This window comes from Vicia villosa, unplaced genomic scaffold, assembly GCF_029867415.1.
Source record: "Vicia villosa cultivar HV-30 ecotype Madison, WI unplaced genomic scaffold, Vvil1.0 ctg.000141F_1_1_1, whole genome shotgun sequence".
NCBI classification, from domain to species: Eukaryota; Viridiplantae; Streptophyta; class Magnoliopsida; order Fabales; family Fabaceae; genus Vicia; species Vicia villosa.
Genome location: NW_026705032.1, coordinates 342030 through 363183, shown reverse-complemented (window position 1 = coordinate 363183; position 21154 = coordinate 342030). Strand labels below are relative to the sequence as shown.

Genomic DNA, 21154 nt, shown 5'->3' with positions numbered 1-21154 from the left:
TCTTCATCACCAGAACTACTACACAAGTTCAAATCATCTTCAGAATTAGAATTTGCATCGTCTGAATAATGAGCTGTTGTGGTTAAATTAGAGGTCACAGTATGATAGTTAATAGGTGCGTTAGAAGTAGATGCCTCGTTGGTGTTGCAAGAAGGTGGAACAGTTTGGTTGAAACTGGCAAGTAAGTTATTTCCAGAATTCAAATGTAACCTGGGTTTTTTATGAGATATAGGTTGACGTACATGTCTCTGGGACGGGGCTGTGTTCATGAAGTTAGATGGATTAGCAGTTAGTGGTAAACGCTGAGCGGATGTCGGTGTTTGAGTTATGGTTAAAACAGATTGTCCGGTTTGGGATATATTTTCCTTGTTTGCATTATTAGGTGTATTCCTTTTGTTAGACAAGATTATCCTCCTCTTCTTTCTAACCATTAAAGGGTCAACAGAATTTTCCAAGCACTGATAGTTAGAGGATGCAAGGGTTCCATTTGAAGGATTGTGTGCAGACATAGAATGAATAACATCATCTACATAAGATAAGTTTGGAATCGTACTTAAACTCGGCTGTACCGGGATGATAGGCCGTTGAGTGTGTATACCTTGACGTGAGCGTCTCTGTGCCGACAGTATAAGTCTTCTCCTACGTCTGGCAACATAATAAGGATCAACGGTGTTTGCTATATAATCGGACTCCATTATTGACAGGAACTGGTTCAGCATATATCTGCGAAACAAAAATTGAATTATTGAAAATCGTAACAACAATGTGAATGTGGTATGAGCTTCTATAAAAGGTTTCATCAAAAGAAACTGCATATATTCAGAAGAACAATGGATTTGCATGTCTATCCGGTACTTACTGTTCATGTTTGTGTTGGAAGATAATATCATTTTATTAGCTCAACTGCTATGGACTGAAGATGTAGTCCAAAAAATAGAGGGTAAGTTTGAAAATTTGTATTTTCCCGCTACTTGAAGCCACAACGAAAAAGTATCATTATATGAAAATTTGAAAATATGGAAATAATAAACTACAAATATACAAATGCACTCAATCTTTTAATGCTCACTGAACATCCAATGTTAATCCAGCTATGACTCAAAATTTTTATTGGGAAATGGGAGGAGTGTAAAGTATGTTGTTGCTTGCAATCTTAAAAAGTGATTGTAAATGGGAGATGATGTGCAGTCAGCCTATTGCAGGTACCTAGGTGGCTTAAACATCATAGAAATAAGAAAGTTGGGGTGTGGTATATGTTTTTGGATTGGGAAAACCAAAGAATCATTTGCTGAATAAATGTAGTATCTCTTCGTGGTGATTGCCTGCCATATTTATCATGTTACATTTGTTACTGTTTGTGTTATATCTGCCAATCTTTCACAAATATAGTATATAGTCAATAGTGGTCCATTATAGTTTTTAATAAAATAATAGAGAGCACATTGGTTGGATATAAATGCAGCTCAAATATATTGAAAGGTATGAAAAGAAATATATACTTATTAATTTGTTTTATTATGCATGGGGTGTGTGGCAACCACACGATTGCGTGTGGCCAAAAGAATCTACTTATCCTTACAATGATGCATGTATCTTCAGACAACAATAGCAACAGGTTTGTAACAAAGGACTCTGAATTTGGTTTATATGCTTCATGGTTCTCCATTGATGTTAGATACATCAATTTAGAATCCCTGCACGCTCTCATTGCTGCAGAAGTTATATTCTTCCTGTATTAAAAAAACATGTCGACAAAACCAATAGGAAACAAACAAAACAAACAAAAAGCAAAGGCAAAATCGAAAAGACAATGAAACATGAATGGAGTCACAAAGAATACTTTGGCTTTATATGACATCATATTCATGAATTGTTGATGTTGAATAATTTTTGAAAACATGATGATGTAATATGTTTTATAAACACACAAGTAATATGTAATTTGCTGTAAGTTGCTTTAATATAGACAGAAGGATTACTTAATAAATAAAAATAGACTTGTCTTGTGGATTCCAGGTGGTTTACAATGATTTAAAAGTACATATCAAAAGATGCATCCAAAATATTACAAAGCAAAATGTCAAAGACAGCACAACATGAAAATTCTTCAAATATTCTTCTCCAATTTGATGATCTTTTTAAGTTTTGTTGATGACAGCTCTCCGTCACACAGACCGGCCACGGTAGTTGAATCGTTGGAGCCATCATGTATCTGCCTTTTTGCAGTAGGTGTGACCGGATCAGGATTATGCTTGGATGTTATTTCTACATCCTGTAAAAACACAATCGCAAGTGTTATTTTCAATTTCTTCATTGTTCTTTTGCATACACGTTAAGGAAGTTTTTCGAAGGATACCGTAACAATTCCACACTCTTCTGCAGCATCGGTTTTTGCTTCATCGACGCTCTCTTTAACCTGCATAACAAAAATCCAATTTTTTGGTCACATAAGCAAACAAAATAGAAAGCGCATTACGCCGATGGCTAAATGAAATTATTACTAAGTCGTGATAATACCTGCTCTGCTAACGGTGTTCCGGAGGGTTGAGAAGTGGACACCTTGTGTCAATAACATATTAGAGATCAGCATGATTGTGAGGATTGTAAATCAAAGTTAAATGTGATAAGTTGGTTACGTAATACCTGTGTATGTTCCCACGGAGCCTTTAATTGTTTGACGAAGGGTTTATCTTTAATGAGCATAACAACCGAGCAAGAGTCCCAGTTGGGCTTCCATTTAACTCTAAAAGCCAGCTCCAAGTCCAACATGGCATCAAGAGCTAATGGGAACTCTAATGGATCCGTGATTCCAGCCTTCGTAACAGAATAGTATTTTTGGTTAAGCAAGTGTTGAATATTAAGCAAGGGTTGAATAGAATGATTTAAGTAATTAACCTGAATCATTGTATCCCGCATTTGAGCAGCAGATATTTCCAAGATATCCGTACATTCCCGGTCCCAGAATATGAATTTGCAAGATATGCCTAAATGCACAACTTCTATTTCGATTTTATACCTGAAATATGGATGAAAATCAACGTTAACAAAGAGAGATGTATGAGAGGTAGTGAACATAAATTAGACAGTTACAAAAATATCGATACCTATATATTTCCGCCTTAGTTTTATGTTTGTTATCGCATATGAAAGGAGGTTGATCACCACGAGCAGCTTTAGGACATGCATGGCATGCTCGGTAATACCAGCCAAAGGAAGACGCGATAAGTTTTCTGGTTTCAGCAACGGTAGCGCAGAAAGAGACCTGCATTCAAAAAATTTGAAAAACACCGTAACGTATTACGTGGCAGTGTCGTTGGAAAACATATAATCTCCATGAAGAGTAATTCAAACCTCTTTCAGTTTTTTGATTTCACTGAGAGGCAGAGCCACAACACCAGACAACAATCTCTGGATTGGAGTTTGTCTAGAATTGTCAAAATTCGTGGTGCGGGAGAGACTCTGTGATTTTATGCTAAGTTGGCTAGAGACCGTGTTCAAAGAGTCCTTAGGTATACGGCAAGACAAACTTAAATGTAAAAAAAGAGGATTCATAAACTATGATTTAGGAGACTGCACAAATGATTTAGGATACCTTTCAACGAAATTTTTGACTCCCGGCAATTCTGCATTGATATGTAGTTTCGTAACATGGAAGGTGTTTGTAACCGAAAGTGGATACTGCCCTACATTTTACAAAGAAGGTTATAAATTAGTATACTACATACAGAACAACACACAAGAGGATTAAAATTCCAACCTTCTTCTTTAACTTTTGCATATTGAAGCAAAAGAACAGTTGGCACAGACGTATTAACCCGTTCTTCGTCAAACTTGATGAATTGAGCGGCATAGGTCTCCCAAAGGGTGCGATTAATTGTATTGTTGCTGGGCATAGTAAAATATAGTGGTTAGTAAATTGCATATACATAAATAGACAGGAAGACAATTCTTGAAGGTGGAAAGACGTACGTTGCATCCCTAAGGACCAAATTAACCCGTAGTTTCTTGCTTCCGCTATGTTTTCTGGGCATATCCGATACTCTCGACGATACCAATAATGTCTAAGTGGCATATATAAATATGAAACATAAGACAATAAAACATTATTACCGATAAGCATATCAACAAAACATATCAGAGAAACATTATTAGCATATATATTTTATTACCGATAAGCATATTTTTCTGAAACTTGTCGGTTATAATATCAGCAAAACGCGTAAATCTGTGTTGCTTGGGCTGTATCTCATGTTTGTTAACATTAGAAACGGCTGTTCCTCCCGTAAAGTTCACCAGAAACCTGTGGCTAGATGGTTTAAACACCAACTTATTTGGCTCAACTTTGAAGTTCGACACAGTATAGGTCTGGTCCAATGCAAATCTGTCATTGTATGCAGCCGTATACGTCGTTGGAACAACAACATGGATATCACACCCCTGTCAAAGGTAGGAAATGAGTCAGTATATTATACATATATCCAAGAACTTGTTGCAACAATCTCAAACTAAAAATGCAAGACTTAATGCAATCATATTTATACACAACATAACAAACTGAGGTATAAACATTTTCAAATATAAAACGTTAAAACCTTTTGTTAGATGACTCGTATCACTTACATGTTTGTCAACGAAAATCATTTCAAAGTGTTCTTCGTTGTTGGAAATAACACTCCATTTATGCTCCACACGAACCGCCACCTTCCACAAATCTTTTGTGTCATTGATGTCGGAGATTCTTTCGAATGGTCTGGCCATGGTAGAGAGACGGAGGGAGATTTTCGGTGGAGGAGAAAAGGAAGATGAGTGCAGAAGGTAAGGAGTAGTTGGGGGGGGGGGAGAGAGAGAGAGAGAGAGAGAGAGAGAGAGAGAGAGAGAGAGAGAGAGAGAGAGAGAGAGAGAAAGAGAGAGAGAGAGAGAGAGAGAGAGAGAGAGAGAGTAGCTTTAGTTGTATGGAAAGAACAAATGGTTTGTATGGAAGCAAGGAAAACAAAAAATGCAAGTAAAGTAGGTAGATAGTCAGTCTGCTAGGTAGTCATTTGATGAGAAAGGATGGGAAAAAGATTTGCTGTTTTCGATAAAAAAAGGAAAAGAAAAAGTAGTTTTGCAAAAAGGTATAGAACCATAGAAAAAGTAGGAATGCAAAAGTAAAATTTTGGAAGCCCGTTGAAGAGGCTAGCCACGTGGCTAGTTAAATTGCAAAGAAGGGCAAAATTGATTTTTTAAGAACAATGGATTTTCTTATATGATAGATACTGGCAAGTTGTACATTAGCTGGAATTTAACAAAGGCGTAGTAATATTTACACATTATTAAGCAGAAATGTAATATAGAGTAAATACAAATTACAAGGTGTTCCGGTCGAACTCAGTTCGGCCAACTGCAGCTATTACATGAGGAAATTCGACCCAGTAATTGAGTTGCTTTGAAACCAATTGCAATGAAATTTGGATACAGGGGGACCCTGTGAAGAAGGGGTACACAATACTAATGGAAGGAAATTGTAATATAAGGAATGACTCATTGTTTTTCACTTCTTCTATTCAATGCTAAATAAATAGCACCAGTTTGTTACACAGAGCGAGCCTAAAAACCTTTCTACTACTCTGTCACATCAAGAAAGGCAACCGAGTGAAAACTTTTACTTAAAGTAAAATTACCTTCTAACACCAATGGAAAAACATGCTGTGTTAAAGTTTTTGGTTATAATGGTTCATATACCATGTTGGAATTATAAAATATTGGAATTATAAATTTGTATTTAGGAGTCAATACATGTACCTAGAAGTCTATGCCTAGAAAATTACATACATGTATCTAGGAACTAGCAACATCCTTGAAAATCTTATCTTGTATTTACTCTCTATTGTGTATATAATCAAATTACTTGAGTGCATTAGAAACTCAAGCATTTCACCAAATATTCACTTCTCTACATGGTATCAGAGCTCTCGATCCTGAGAGACTTGTTTCCGCATAAACCCTAGCCGTCTTCATTTCGGTAAATCCCAAGTCACCTTCATCGTGACAATTTTTCTGCCTTTATTGCAGCCTTGTTACCCTTCATTGCAAGTTTTTTTTTCTGCCTTCACTGCAGCCTTGTTACCCTTCATTGCAGCCTTGGTACCCTGTCCAGAAACACCTCACACAAACCCCTCTTTATTCCTTTCATCTGTCAACCGTTCATTGCTGTCTTTTAGATCCCTCTTGAGGAATATTTCATCTTCTTGTTGTTATTTTTATTTTTAGCTTGCTACAAATGGCTAAAAAAAAATTATGTTGATTACTCTTTATCATTCACCGAGGATGAGGTGAATCGTTTAAAGGTTATACTTGACTCTGTCGGTAAGCCTTTTGGAAGTTGTTCTCTACCGACGACCGGCTTGAGCGTATGCTCTCAATCCTTTAGTGTTTGCGATAAAATACCTAAGAAAGCTTGGATTTTGGACTCTGGTGCCACCGATCATATGACATTCAATCCCAGTTGGATTTCATCTTACACCTCCTCTGAGAAGAACCGTTATGTTACGGTTGCTAATGGTTCTTATGCTCGTATTGATGGCTCTGGGAGAGTTAACTTGCAACCTTCACTTCAATTACAGGATGTGCTACATGTTCCCACACTCTCTCATAACCTAATATCTGTTCGTAAACTCACCCGTGATCAGAATTGTAAAGTAATATTTTTCACTTCTTATTGTGTTTTTCAGGATCTTACCACGGGGAAGACAATTGGAGTTGCTAAGGAAAAGGGAGGGTTGTACTACCTATCTAATGAACCAAATTGTTCGAAGGTGTTGGCTTCCTACTTGCAGACTGAGTCTTCCGTGTCCTCTTCTCATTCCGCCGCACAAATTTGGCTTCAGCACAAACGTCTTGGTCATCCACCATTCTCTTTAGTTAAGTCTATGTTTCCTTCTTTATTTTTACATCATTCAGTTGAGTCTTTTAAATGTGACGTTTGTGAGTTAGCTAAACATCGTCGTGTCTCTTTTACTCCTAGTTCCAATAGAAGTGCTGAACCTTTTGATCTCATACATTCTGATGTATGGGGACCTGCACCTATTTCTAATATTTCGGGTGCTAAATGGTTTGTATCATTTATTGATGATTGTACTCGAGCAACTTGGATTTTCTTGATGAAGGATAAATCAGAAGCACCAGAATTGTTTATTAGTTTTTTAAATATGGTACAAACACAATTTGGCAAGGGGATTAAAAGAATCCGCTCTGACAATGGCAAAGAGTATGCCAATCACATCCTTTCAAATTTTACCAGTCAACGGGGAATAGTTCATGAATTTACATGTGTCGACACCCCACAACAAAATGGTGTTGCAGAAAGAAAGAATCGTCATTTACTTGAAGTTGCTCGAGCCATTCTCTTCCAAATGGCAGTTCCTAACTCATATTGGGGAGAAGCCGTTCTGACAGCTGCCTACTTGATTAATCGGGTTCCATCTCGCATGTTAGGTAATGTCAGTCCTGTTCAGTTTATGACTTCACGGTTTCCTTCTGTTTCTATTTTGCAGAGTCTCGAGTCTCGAGTATTTGGTTGTGTTGCCTTTGTCCATATCCATAAACAACACCGAAGTAAGTTGGACCCCCGCGCAGCCAGATGCATCTTTGTTGGCTATCCCCCAAACAAGAGAGGATATAAATGTTATCATCCTCCTAGTCGTAAGTACTTTGTCTCTAAAGATGTCACGTTTCATGAGAATTTAGCCTACTTCACTCGTCCTCAGCTTCAGGGGGAGAGCATTCAGAATGTAGAATCTGATTCCGAATTTTTAGTCCTACCTGAGTTGCCCATGACTCCTCTTATAAGTCCTATTACCGGTCCTACAATTGATTCTCCCGAGTCGACTGTGAATCCTGTGTCAAGTCCTATTACTGATCCTCCTATTATTGATCATGCTTCTCCAAATACAGAATCTGAGTCGCCTGCTTCTATTTTTGTCCCTCCTTTGTCGTTTGTTTTGCAGGAACCATCATCCTCCATACCAACAAAAACTAAGGCTGGTGAGCCAACCTTGGTGTATCAAAGAAGAAGTAAGCCCGACCTGCTCCAAACACAACTCCAATTGCCAGAACCGGAGGTAAGTGTTGAAACTCATAATCCTATTAGTGATTCCCATAGCTCTGACACTTGCGATACTAATACAGATGATTTGCCTATTGCTTTAAGGAAAGGGAAAAGGTCATGTGCCAAATACCCTATATCTCAATTTGTCTCCTCTAAAAATCTTTCCTTGCAGCATCAAAGTTTTATTTCTGCAGTTGACTCTATGGTCATCCCATCATCTGTTCAAGAGGCATTGAAAGATAGAAATTGGGTCCAAGCCATGGATGAGGAAATGAAAGCTCTTGAAAAAAATGGAACTTGGGAGATTGTTGATAGACGGGAAGGCAAGAAACCCGTTGGTTGCAGGTGGATCTATACAGTCAAACACAAATCAGATGGTACTCTTGATCGTTACAAAGCCAGACTAGTGGAAAAAGGATACACACAGACATATGGCATAGATTATGGGGAAACCTTTGCTCCAGTTGCGAAAATGAACACTGTTCGAATCTTATTAGCTCTTGCTGCTCACTCCGGATGGGAATTACAACAGTTTGATGTCAAAAAATGCATTTTTGCATGGAAACTTAGAAGAAGAGGTGTACATGGAGATCCCGCCGGGATTTGGCCCTTCATGTGGATCCAACAAAGTGTGTCGATTGAGGAAAGCCTTATATGGGCTAAAACAATCTCCTAGAGCATGGTTTGGAAGATTCACAAAAGCAATGGTGTACTTAGGCTACAAGCAGAGTCAAGGAGATCACACTCTTTTCTTTAAGCACTCGCATGCAGGAAAACTGACTATACTTCTTGTTTATGTTGATGATATTATTATTACAGGAGATGATCAGGCAGAGAAACAATTGCTAAAGGAAAAACTATCGGCAGAATTCGAGATGAAGGACCTTGGACAACTCAAGTATTTTTTGGGAATTGAGGTTGCTTACTCAAACCAAGGCATTTTCATATCTCAAAGGAAGTATATACTCGATCTCTTGCAAGAAACTGGGAAACTGGGATGCAAACCATCAAGTGTTCCCATAGATCAAAACCACAAGTTAAGCCTCGAAGAAGAAAGTGCCAAAGTTGACAGAGTCCAATATCAGAGGTTGGTAGGAAAGTTGATTTACCTGGCACACACTAGGCCTGACTTGGCTTATGCAGTCAGTGTAGTGAGCCAATTTATGCATGACCCGAGAATGCGACACTTACAATCTGTTGATCGCATCTTGCAATACCTCAAGGCTACTCCAGGAAGAGGACTATTGTTCAAAAGTGGTGGAAGCTTAACTATAGAAGCCTACACCGATGCTGACTATGCAGGATCAATTAGTGATAGAAGATCCACTTCGGGATTTTGCACCCTCTTGTGTGGGAACCTTGTCACATGGAGAAGTAAGAAACAAAATGTAGTGGCTCGATCAAGCGCTGAGGCAGAATTTCGAGCTTTGGCTCAAGGAATCTGTGAGTTACTTTGGATGAGGATCATTCTAAATGATCTGAAAATACAATGTGAAGGGCCTATGAAGTTGTTCTGTGATAACAAGTCAACAATCAGTATTGCTCATAATCCTGTTCAGCATGACAGGACCAAACACATTGAGATTGACCGCCATTTCATCAAGGAAAAACTAGACAGTGGTTTAATAGCTACATCCTACATTCCTTCTAGGCATCAACTAGCAGATGTGTTAACAAAAGGCTTGCCACCTGATCGTTTCAATCAATTGACTTGCAAGCTGGGAATGATTGATATCCATTCACCAGCTTGAGGGGGAGTGTTGGAATTATAAAATATTGGAATTATAAATTTGTATTTAGGAGTCAATACATGTACCTAGAAGTCTATGCCTAGAAAATTACATACATGTATCTAGGAACTAGCAACATCCTTGAAAATCTTATCTTGTATTTACTCTCTATTGTGTATATAATCAAATTACTTGAGTGCATTAGAAACTCAAGCATTTCACCAAATATTCACTTCTCTACATACCAACTAACAAGGTCACCCTAATGAAAAGATGTAGTGCACATCAACTTGACATTTGACTTTAGCTAGAAAAGATAAGTTAATTCCAAACTAAAATTGTTAGTAGAACTCTGCTTCAGCTTAACAAGCTATGCTGTGCTGAAACTAAGAATTGGTAATTTAGTATTGATAAAATCGTGTGAATAAACAAAACAAAAAAACTATGTTGGTCATTTTTCTTAGTGTTACACTAGCTTTAACTTCTTACTAGGTATGTAACTAATGTGGTTGTATAATTTGTTTTCTCACCAAAGTAGCACATTTGATTATATTATCACCAATAATCTCTGCATGAACACCGTCCTTCCTTAAAGCAATGAAACCGATGAGTATCTCTAACAGTGATTTCCCTACCAGAAATGGCTGATATAAGTTTGATAGCATTGTGGCAATCACTGCAGATTCTTAGGTTTTTCACAACAAGTATGGGGACACCTTCTTCAGTGGAGATCAAACCAAAAGCAATTGCCAACTTCTCACTGTGATGCCATAATCTTCTTTCTTTCTCTACTGCGTCTACCTCTTCATCTTTCACCAATGCCAATCTTATATCTGCTACATACCCTGCTTGCTTCAATTTCCTTAACAACTCCCCCATGTACTCATGAATCTCTTTTATCCTTGGATGTGAAGTATCTTCAGCTACAAAGACGTGCACCTTCTTATCTATCTCGATCCAACTACAACCTGGTTTTTTCTTCACTCCTCTTTCGCGCATCAGCCGTTTCAGTGTTGCAGCCTCTTCCCATCTGCCGCCACTCGCATACATATTTGAAAGCATTACATACGGAGCCGCATTACACGGTTCCAGCTCGAGAAACTTATTGGCTGCTTTCACTGCTAGCTCCATATTTCCGTGCTTCCTACATGCACCAAGCAAAGTAGCCCATTCGATAGAACCGGGATTAAATGGCATTGTCTCTATAATTCTCTCAGCTTTCTCGAGTTTCCCTGCCCTACCCAAAAGATCTATCATGCATGAATAATGTTCTGATTCTGGTTCAATCCCAAACTTTTCTTTCATCATATCGAAATACTTCTCACCCTCCTCGACTTTCCCAGTGTGTGCACATGCAGAAAGAACAGATATGAAGGTTATGTTATTGGGTACTATTTTCTCTCTCAGCATTAGTTCAAAGAGCCGGAGCGATTCAACCTCAACACCATGCTGTGCATAGCCAGCAATCATTGAATTCAGTGATACCGTGTTATGTTCCGGCATTGTATCAAATATCCTTCTTGCATCATGAAGATTCCCACACTTGGAGTACATTGTAACAAGAGCATTGTTAACCGAAAGGCGATTACATGGGATGTCAGATTTGATTGCCAATGCATGAACCTGTTTACCCACAGAGGGAGACGACAAATTAGAGCATGCACTAATTACGCACACAAAACTACAATCATCCGGACAAAAACCAATACGCTGCATCTCCCGGAAAGTCGAAAGAGCATCCTCAGATAAATCCTCGTGTTGGGAAAATCCAGAAATCATAGTGTTCCAAAGAACCAAATCTGGTTTAGGGATTTCTCCAAACACCTTCATACATTCCAACATTCCACGAGGAGAACACTTGGAGTACAAGTCAATCAATCCACTCCCAACATGAGAGTTCCTATGAAATCCACTCTTGATCATCTTCCCATGAAACTGCATTCCCCCGGCCAAATCCTTAAGGCAAGTGAATGCAGTCAAAACACTAGCCATGGTGAACATGTCAACCTCCAAATCCATCCTCTCCATCTCCCCAAACAACCTCAGCGCTTCCAATCCCTCCCGATGCTGTCCACATGCCACAATCATTGCATTCCACGAAACCATATCTCTATAACCCTCCCCCATTTCTCGAAAAACCCGTCGCGCCTCCTGCAACCGTCCCAGTCTACCGTAACAAGCAAGAACCGCATTGCACACCGAAGCATAACAACCATATCCACACACCAAGGAAAAACAATGCAATTGCCTGACAAGACCAACATCCTCAAAACACGCCGAAACCACGCCAGAAAGCGTGAATCCATCAAGCTCCAACCCAACCTCCCTAACTTCCTTAAACACCCTCAACGCCGGGCCACACTCGCCTCTACGAGCATATGCTGCAATGAGGGTGTTATAAGAAATAAGATCAGGTTGGGGAATTTGATCGAACAGTTGGCGGGCAAGGTGGAGGAGAGAGTGTTTAGCACAAGCATGGATGATGGTGTTATAGGAAAAGACGTTAGGGTAGTTGGTGAGGTTGAAGGAGGATAGAGCATTGGGAAAAGTGCCGAATTTGGAGTAAAGGAGTGTGAAATGATTGGAGAGGTATGTTGAATGTGGAATGAAGGACTTGATGTAGAAAGCGTGGAGGGATTTTCCGGTTAAGAAATCTCTTTGGGCTATGCATTGTTTGAGAAGGGTTCGGAAAGTTTGAAGTTGAAGTGGGAATGTGCATGGGAATTGGTTCATCTAATGAAGAACAGAGTGTTGAATCACAACCGTGCCGCCATCAAATCCAGTTCCGGCTATGTGTCCCGTTTATTCAAACCTCTATTTTCCCCACCTCTTTTCCATTCAAATTATTTTTGTTTCTGCTTGCAAAAACTAAAATATTTGTGCCGGATAAATTTATTTAATATTGTATAAAATATATTTAAATACACATAAATTTAAAACAAATAATTTAATTTTAAATTAACAATGATAATATAAATTTAATTATATTAAATAATTATATATATATATATATATATATATATATATATATATATATATATATATATATATATATATATATATATATATATATATATATATATATATATATATATATATATATATATATATGACTCATGAGATGGAGAAAAAAAATAAAAAATTTAACATTTGAAAATAAAAATTTTCTTTTAAATAAAGGTAGTTATTGATTAAAATAAAATAGATATTGAACTGATAATGACCTGTGAGATAAAAATTTATTTGATGCGATATAAAATGTATTTAGATACAAATGCAGAACTTGAAATGATTTACTTAATGAAAAAATGAAAAGAAAAAAATATTTAAAAATAAGGATTTTGTCTCTCAAATTAAGACAATATAAAATATATATTGTGTTGATAGTGACCCGTGAGATAAATAATTTTTTAATTTTATTAAAATAAAAAATACATTATTAGTATTTTTAGTGATAATAAATAAATTGGAAAAAAATTAAAATGAAAGTGATAAAATGTGAGAAAAAGAAATGTGTGAGAGATTTGAAAATGAGTGAAATGCAAAAGAGATATAAGATAAAAGTTTAGATGTTTCTCTCTCTTGAATAAAAAGTTATAAAAAGTGTCATTTGTCATTGCTAGAATACTTGGTAGGCTGAATTAATTTGTACATTTTACTCATGAGTCCTTTATGTAGTGTAACTATTTTGAATAGAAAGGGTAAAATAGGAGGAGCATGCAATTGTTTTTTATAGATAGATAGTTGATTTCTCGAACTAATGTTTAGATCAATAATTTTGCCTTTTTGTACTCAATCAACTTGGTGCTTAAAATTGCAACCATCGATAACTTTGGATATAGTAAAATAACATAACGGAATGGAGCAGAATATAATAAAGATGTAAAGTGATATAATGGGGTGAAATGCATTTCATCCGATTATGCTCTATTCCATCTGTTTTTAAACAATTCAAACAATTGAACATAAATTTATATCATTTCGTTTCGTTCCATTCCACTTTCTTCCATCAATCCCAAGATACCCTTAGTTTTTCAAGCACCCCAATACTCTTATAATCGGGGAACTTAACCTCCACACGCACCAAAATGTAACCAAAATTAAGTTTCATGCCCAAGTCATTGATAAGAGTATCTGAAAGTTAAGTTCCGCAATTTTTTCCAAAGTTAACTTTCAAAACCCTCTCTATTATCCCACACCAGACACAATTGCAAAAATGAAAAAAAATAAATAAATTAATATAAATATTTGTTAACACATACATAAAATGCATAATATTACATACATTTTCGTTAACGTAAATCTAACATTACATTTTATTATCAAGAGATGGTTGAAGACGTTCAGCGTCTTTAGAATATTGTCAGTCGATCTCGCAATTGTTGCACCCACCTCGGCCAGACCATTTGTCTCGTAACGGTGAAATGTACTCCACATAACCATTAAATTTTCTTTAGTCTTCAACTTAAACTTGTTGAATTGTATCTTCCCTTAGTTGTCAATTGAGGGTGAACAATAATGGAGCTTCACAACTTCTCGATTATCTAGCAATCGCAAGAGATTCTTTAGTGTAGATTTCAGATTGACAAGACGAGTGATCTCTATGAACCAAAATTTATGAGGGGGTTTCTGTTTACCGTGAAAATTGGTAAACAAGCGCTAGTCCTCAAAAAACAAGGTTCTTGGTTACTCACAGGATTGACTAAATTGATCCTAGAACATGTAATTTTTACTTTAAATTTTATTCCTTAGAATGAAGAACACTTCGAAAATGTTCATAATGATGTTTGTTTCGATTTAAGTGAATCTTTAAAGTAATCTCATGAAACTTGTAAAGAAAGTACGATAAAGACAATTGAAAGTAAATTGTTGTAAATAAATTCTGGAATGATAAATTATAAACTGTAAAAGTAAAGATGGTGTTTACACGTACATTCTTAAGAGACTCTTTTCTCAATAACGCATATACTTTGAGTTTATGAGAGATTTTGTACAAATGGATGAACACCCTTAATCCTAACATTAAGACTCCTATATATACCAAATCGAAATAACCTTATTTCAACGGCCTTTCGCTCAGAATGCGACATGTTTCGCTCGACATGCTTTCTTTTCATCCCTAAGCTCCACGCGTCTTCTGTTGAAATCAGATAAGGACAAAAATCAGTTATTCCTTATTCAAATTCAAACTTCCGTTGAATGTCATATTCGTCGAATTCACATAAAAACTTAGAAAATATTTCTAAGTCACATTCAATGTTTTCCCTCTTGCATAAGGGTGACTTCGACATCTTTAGCAGAAATGTGACTTCTCGTCGAAACTTGCAATATCTCTAAAGATATTTTTCCTCGTTCCAAGATAATATGGCGTCGAAAATCTCAATTAACAAATTGCCCCCAAAAATGTCATTTTCGACATACTGAAGAAAAGGAAATTTTTTTAACATTCATTTTGATGCCAAACTCTTCAGTTCTAATGACGTCGTAGTCATTATGACACCTTTTGCAAAACGTCTTTTCAAGCCTCATGCGCGAATCTTTTTCAATCATGATACGCCTAGTTCCTAGGAGATCGTGGGTAGCCATAATTGCCACCGCTTCCCTATGACTCATCTAACGAACACGTGTCCCACGTAAAGAATCCATTTTTAGTACACTCCACGGAACCGTTTCAGTCTTCAGCCTATAAATAGCTTCTATAACCCATTTCAAACAAGCGTTCTCGCTCTAGATCTTTTTTTACAATTTTTTGCTATTTAGTCTTCATCTTCTTTATTGCTCCATATTCTTTCAAGCACACTTCCTCCACAACAATGGCGTCCTCCACTACCGCTAGCAAGGATTCAAATAAAAACCAAGAGACCAATAAGTCTTTCGGTATACCTCTCGTCCATAAACTTCAGGGGCCTCAAGTTGTTAGAAATCAACAATATGTGTCTGAACTGTTCACTGAAGAACAAAGGAATATATACCAATCCCATGTATTACTGCAAAACCCCATGCCATGTTAAGACCCATAACAGACTCAACAGCTGACCCTGAGAAACTTAAACAATTCTTTCCAACTTATGATTGGTACAAACCCATAGCCAATGTTAGAAAACCTAGGGAAAAGGATAAGGTTCATACTGAGAAAAATCCTTCGACGGATGAACCTATCAAGTTAGATTATATGAATAATTGGTTTAGGATTTTTCGATCTGCTCCTTTGTGTAAGGATTCTAAGGATTACTTAGCCCGGTTAACCAAGGTAGAAAAGAAAAAAATCCCAAGTCTGGAAAGACATGGGTATTTTTGACCTAATCGAATTGTAAAATATAAGACATGCTTATTGCTCAAGCATGTTAGTTGCTTCCCTATATTTCTAGGATAGCACCCATCATACCTTTCATCTTCCTTGTGGAATGATGATTCCAACCTGTCATACCCCAATTTTTGACCCTAAGATCATACATCATTTGCATTTCAATCATCAATCAAGATCACAATCTTGAGGTATCATTTTGTCTTTGAGGGGAATCATCAAGCACTTTTAGCTTTTTATTTGTTTTATACTAACCAAAATCCAAAAATATGCATTTTTTTCCCTTTGTTTGTGTTTTGCAGGAAAAAGATCGGACAGAAATCAAAACAGTGCAAGAAAATAGATTTTTGAAGATTTCACTATGGAAATCGATTTACCCATGAGGGAAATCGATTTCCCTGGGGAGAAATTCAAAAAATATAAGGAGGGAAGCATGACATCATTTTGGCACCAATTTTCTTTGATCATTTTTGTCATTTTTACCAATTTTCCACCTCATCAAAATTAATTCCCTTCATTAAACCTTTTTTAACCCCATTTTACCATTTTTACCATTTAAACACCAATTAAACACAAGTTAATTACCAAATTCAAAAAGACAAAATTGCCACTACTCTTGTTCCCATCCTATAAATAGAGGTCTTTACTCCCTCGTTTCTCAATCTTGGAGAGCCAAAAAATTGCTTGCAAATTCATTTCTCACCCTTTCCAAAACCCTCACCCAAAGTTCATTTTCATAGAATTAGTGAGATTCACATTGAATCTTACTAATTTTGAACTAAACCTTCTACATTTCTCTCTTTTATTTGGTTGTTCATCTCCAATTGTGAAAGATCTACACACTTTGTGCTTGTTCTTGAAGCTACTTCAACATTTTGATTCAAGAATTGGTAAATTCTTAAACTCTAAGATGTAGATCTTTGTTGCTTGTGTTCAATGCATCTTTGATGCTATATTGGTCCTATTTGATGGTGATTTGATGGAAAATTCGTGTTCCAATTGATATGTGATCATAAGGTGTTTGTATGTTTGCTTAAGTCAAGTTTTATGCTTCTTAATGCTGATTTTTTTGAAAACTGCACTGAGGAAATCGATTTCCTCCTTAGGGAAATCGATTTCCATTCCGTTTCTGCGCCAGATTTGAAAACCTGCACTAAGGAAATCGATTTCCCCTGGGACAGAATGTGTTTTTTGCCTTTTTTATGCTTGTTTTGGCTTCCTTCTTCCTCCACTTCATTAATATCATTGGATCTAGGATGTTGATAGGTTTGAAATGACCAAATCCATAATATTAGATGAATGATATTAATGATAGTGTGAGTTGATTATCTTTTATGCATTTTATTCTTCTTCTCCTTCTTTTTTCTTTTGATCGATGAAAGTCTTAACACCTTGAGAATTCTATGGATTCTTGGTAAAGACTAGATCGCTACCTTTTTTATTTTCGTGCGACATTGCTTTCGGAGAGTGATCTACATATCGCTTCTCCCGCATGCATTAGCACATAAAGTTTTGACCGGCCTCGTTGTAGGGTGATTTCTACATAAATCACTTGGCGATCTGCTTAACATAGCGCAATATTTCGTGTCCCGAATCAAAAAAGATCAAATATGGAAGAGAATTGTATGCGGTTGATTTAAGACTTATCGAGGTTTATCGTGTAGTCGCTATGATTTTATCAAGCTTCTGATAAATGTCCATTGAATTTAAATCCGAGAACATCCTTCACTCACCATCGATCTTTCTTACTAACTTTGATAACATACTTGACAAGTTTCAAGATGGTTATCTTTAACATCTAACAATTGACTTTAATTTCCGCAATTTATTATACCGCTCTTTATTTTTTGCTTTATGCTTTACTTTATCATTTCATCACGTTTATATTCCGCTATTTTCTCTTTTGTCCATTTGGACACTATGTTTATGTTTCCGCTATTTTCTTTTTGTCCACTTGGACCATACTTTACTTTTATGTTAAAACACTAATAAACAACAAAAATCTAAAAAATGCTTAAGGCTCTCTTTAGGACTATTGGTTACTATCCCGAGCATTATGGAGATTCGGACTTATGGACTTAGTGCCTTTGGACCCTTATTCCGTTATTACTCTGCTGTTATTCTGTCTGTCTGGCATTGGATTGTTGTCTGTTTGTACATGCAGGTATTTCCTTGAAAGTCCTTGATGGCTAATTCCAAGGCATTGATATAAGGATTTTACCCGAAAACAGCCGTTACTCTGCCCGATTTCCGTCAGAATTTTAATGTGCTTAATACAAAGTGGTGCTAAAGATAATAAGTTCATATGGATTCCCAAGTGATAATGTGTTGGTTTAGTGTCGATATTCCAAAGGATGGGAAATCTACCTTGACTCATAATGTCAAGTGTTGGCTTCTTCTTCGGTTAGACCGTTTCTTTCCTTAGCTTTTATTTTACGCAATAGGATAGCCTCTTCATCTCCTCCCCTTCTTCAAATTTCAAAATCTTCTCCCTTTTTACAAAACCTTCTTATGTTTGCAACCTTTTCAAAACCTTTCTCTAAAAATATCTTTTGCCTTTAGTGGCCTTTTCTTCAAAAAGTTTAGACACGATTAATTGTCGAACCGAGTGGCAATACCCCACGATTTTGAAATTGATTGATATAATGAGATCTTTTCCGCGTGAGAGAGCTAGTGGCATACTCGTTGATTTCTATCCGAGTTGGAGCCCTTCTTTCATTTGCGATGCAAAGAACTCGTTTGTTCTCATGCTCAATATCAATGGCTGAGTATTTCTCTCCGACGATGATAAAGTGTTTATTCGTTTTTAAAATGTTTTCCCTTTAAGCGGAACTACATTAGCTCTACCTTCTCCATTGCACCGAGGAGGTATGTAGGCACAAGGCGTAACGTCTTGCCGAGCTTATTTTAAAAATAAAACAAACTCTTTTTTTAGCACACACGACACAGATTTTCAAAAAGGTTCCTGTGGAGTACCACAGATATGAGGGGTGCTTAAAACCTTCCCCTTGTATAATCAACACTCGTATTTAAGATCTCTTTTTGTTTTAAAAACAAACTTTGGGTTTTTTTTCGTTCTTTTCCCATTTCCTTTGGAAACAATAAAGCGCGGTGGTGACTTTCACTGAAATATTGAGTCGAGTCAATCCTATGGCTTCGATCTCAGATTTTCCCCGCTACACAACCCTTTTTCGACATAGCTGTTGGAAACACTTTCGATCCATCCTATATGGCTGAAGACACCATTGACTTTGATGTTTCCAGGGCAGCCTATAACACTCACATCGAACACTATCATGACAAACAATCTAACGAAGTGTTTGATCAAGAGCATATTGAATTCCTTGCTCTCTGGCTATGTCGTTATGTCTTTTGCTCGAGATCCATTCAAGTGGCGAAGAAGTTTATTATCATAGCAAACCAACTACATGTTGGCCACTACCTTTGCCTGAGCGAAATGATTTTGGCTCAACTTTATGAATCACTTGGAGAAGGAGTTACTGATCTTAAGAACCCCAAGAAGAAAGGAAGTTTGCTGCTCGTTGGTCCCTTCTGGTTGCTTCAACTATGGTTGAATGCTTCCTTTGAAGCTTTATACTGTACCTTAACCCCATCGACACAGAGTCTGATGAAATAAAAGATAGGAAAGTCAAAGTGTCTTACCCCAAATTTGTCCGTCTTTATATATATTGCAATGTCATTTTATATCAAATAAATAAAGTAGTGCAAATGGCAAAGCATGTGTAAGGATTTGTGAGTATGTAATGTCACGGGTTCGGATCTCACCTCCCTATACATTGTGTTTGTTTTTCCCATTTCTGTCGTATTTTTTAGCATTAGTTTTTATTATTAATTACTAATTTTATTTTCTTATTTGTGTTTTAGAGGTTAGGTTTCTATATTTTAGATTTGTTATTAAAGTATGTTCAGGTATTTAGATAGATCCTAATTTTATATTAAAGTATTAACATTAGAATATTTTGTTTATAGTAATAATATTGGATGTATTATTGTCATTCTCATTTGCTTTTATGAGAAGAGTTATATCATATTTCGATTTTACTTTTAGAAATATTAGTATATATTTATTATTATAAGTGGTAGGAAATAAACATTTTTTTTAATCTTAGTCATTATATTTTGTTTTTTAACTTTAGTTTAATTAATTTGAGATTTGTTACAATAACTAAATCAGGAGAAACTTTTTTGTTAATTATTTTCTTATCAATTTTAAAAAAAATCATTTTTAGATAATTGTCATTATAATTAGTTTTATTGTTGTTATTATTATCTAAAACAAAAAATCAAAAAGTCATTATCTGGAAATTAGGAAGTGCCTGTCACGGTTATACTCCCTCCATGGGCCATCAATATCTTTCCTAAAACTGCACCAAATAATCATTCTAAAAAGAATCAACATAAATATTCATTCAATTCCCAATCATTCTAAAACTCTCACACAAATCTAACTTTAATTGAAAACTGCACGATATCAAAGCAAGAATCAGATCAATGGAGAAACAATTAAAACTTTCCAATACATTCCTAATCTTCCCAGACCAAATCATCAAAAACAGAAACAAGTTTAAATTAAAATAACTTTCATCAATAAGGAACAAAGTAACGTAATGGCAAATCAGAATCAAATTTCAAATATTCCCAAATTACACAAAGCTAAGTGAATTCTTAGATTTTTGTTCACCTATAAAAGCAGAAGAGAAGTTTCAGAAAAAAGGAGGAGAAAATTATAAACCGAAAAATAATTAGAAAAAAAGGAGTAGAAGGAGAGATTTGTTGTGAAATCCTCAATCCAATTTCTGTTCATCTTGAAAAACAATTAGGGTTTCAAATCTGAAACCCTAATCCCTCCATCACCGACGATCCCACCACCGCGACCACTCGCGCTCCTCTGCAGCAACCGCACAAGCTGCAATGTTGCCCTCACGACCAGCCACCACAGAAACAACCGCTTCGAGCACCCTGCACCGTACCTTCAGCTGGAGTCAACACCGCCGAGAATCTGTGAGTGTTTTC

General features: G+C 36.4%; 2 protein-coding genes across 2 annotated transcripts; both read right to left on the bottom strand.

Annotated features, from left to right (window-relative positions):
* Positions 1-2107: 2107 nt before the first annotated feature.
* On the bottom strand, positions 2108-4758 carry LOC131624572 (uncharacterized). The gene is made up of 10 exons (XM_058895520.1): positions 4621-4758; positions 4170-4437; positions 3593-3683; positions 3352-3526; positions 3204-3262; positions 2896-3016; positions 2644-2814; positions 2518-2559; positions 2357-2416; positions 2108-2272 (listed from the first exon to the last, which is right to left on the bottom strand). Exons 1-10 carry the CDS (start codon positions 4756-4758, stop codon positions 2108-2110), a joined length of 1290 nt encoding a protein of 429 aa, XP_058751503.1.
* A 5222-nt stretch (positions 4759-9980) lies between these two features.
* LOC131624589 (pentatricopeptide repeat-containing protein At3g49710) lies at positions 9981-12658 on the bottom strand. The gene has a single exon (XM_058895529.1). It carries the CDS (start codon positions 12547-12549, stop codon positions 10372-10374), a length of 2178 nt encoding a protein of 725 aa, XP_058751512.1. The 5' UTR covers positions 12550-12658; the 3' UTR covers positions 9981-10371.
* Positions 12659-21154: the final 8496 nt, after the last annotated feature.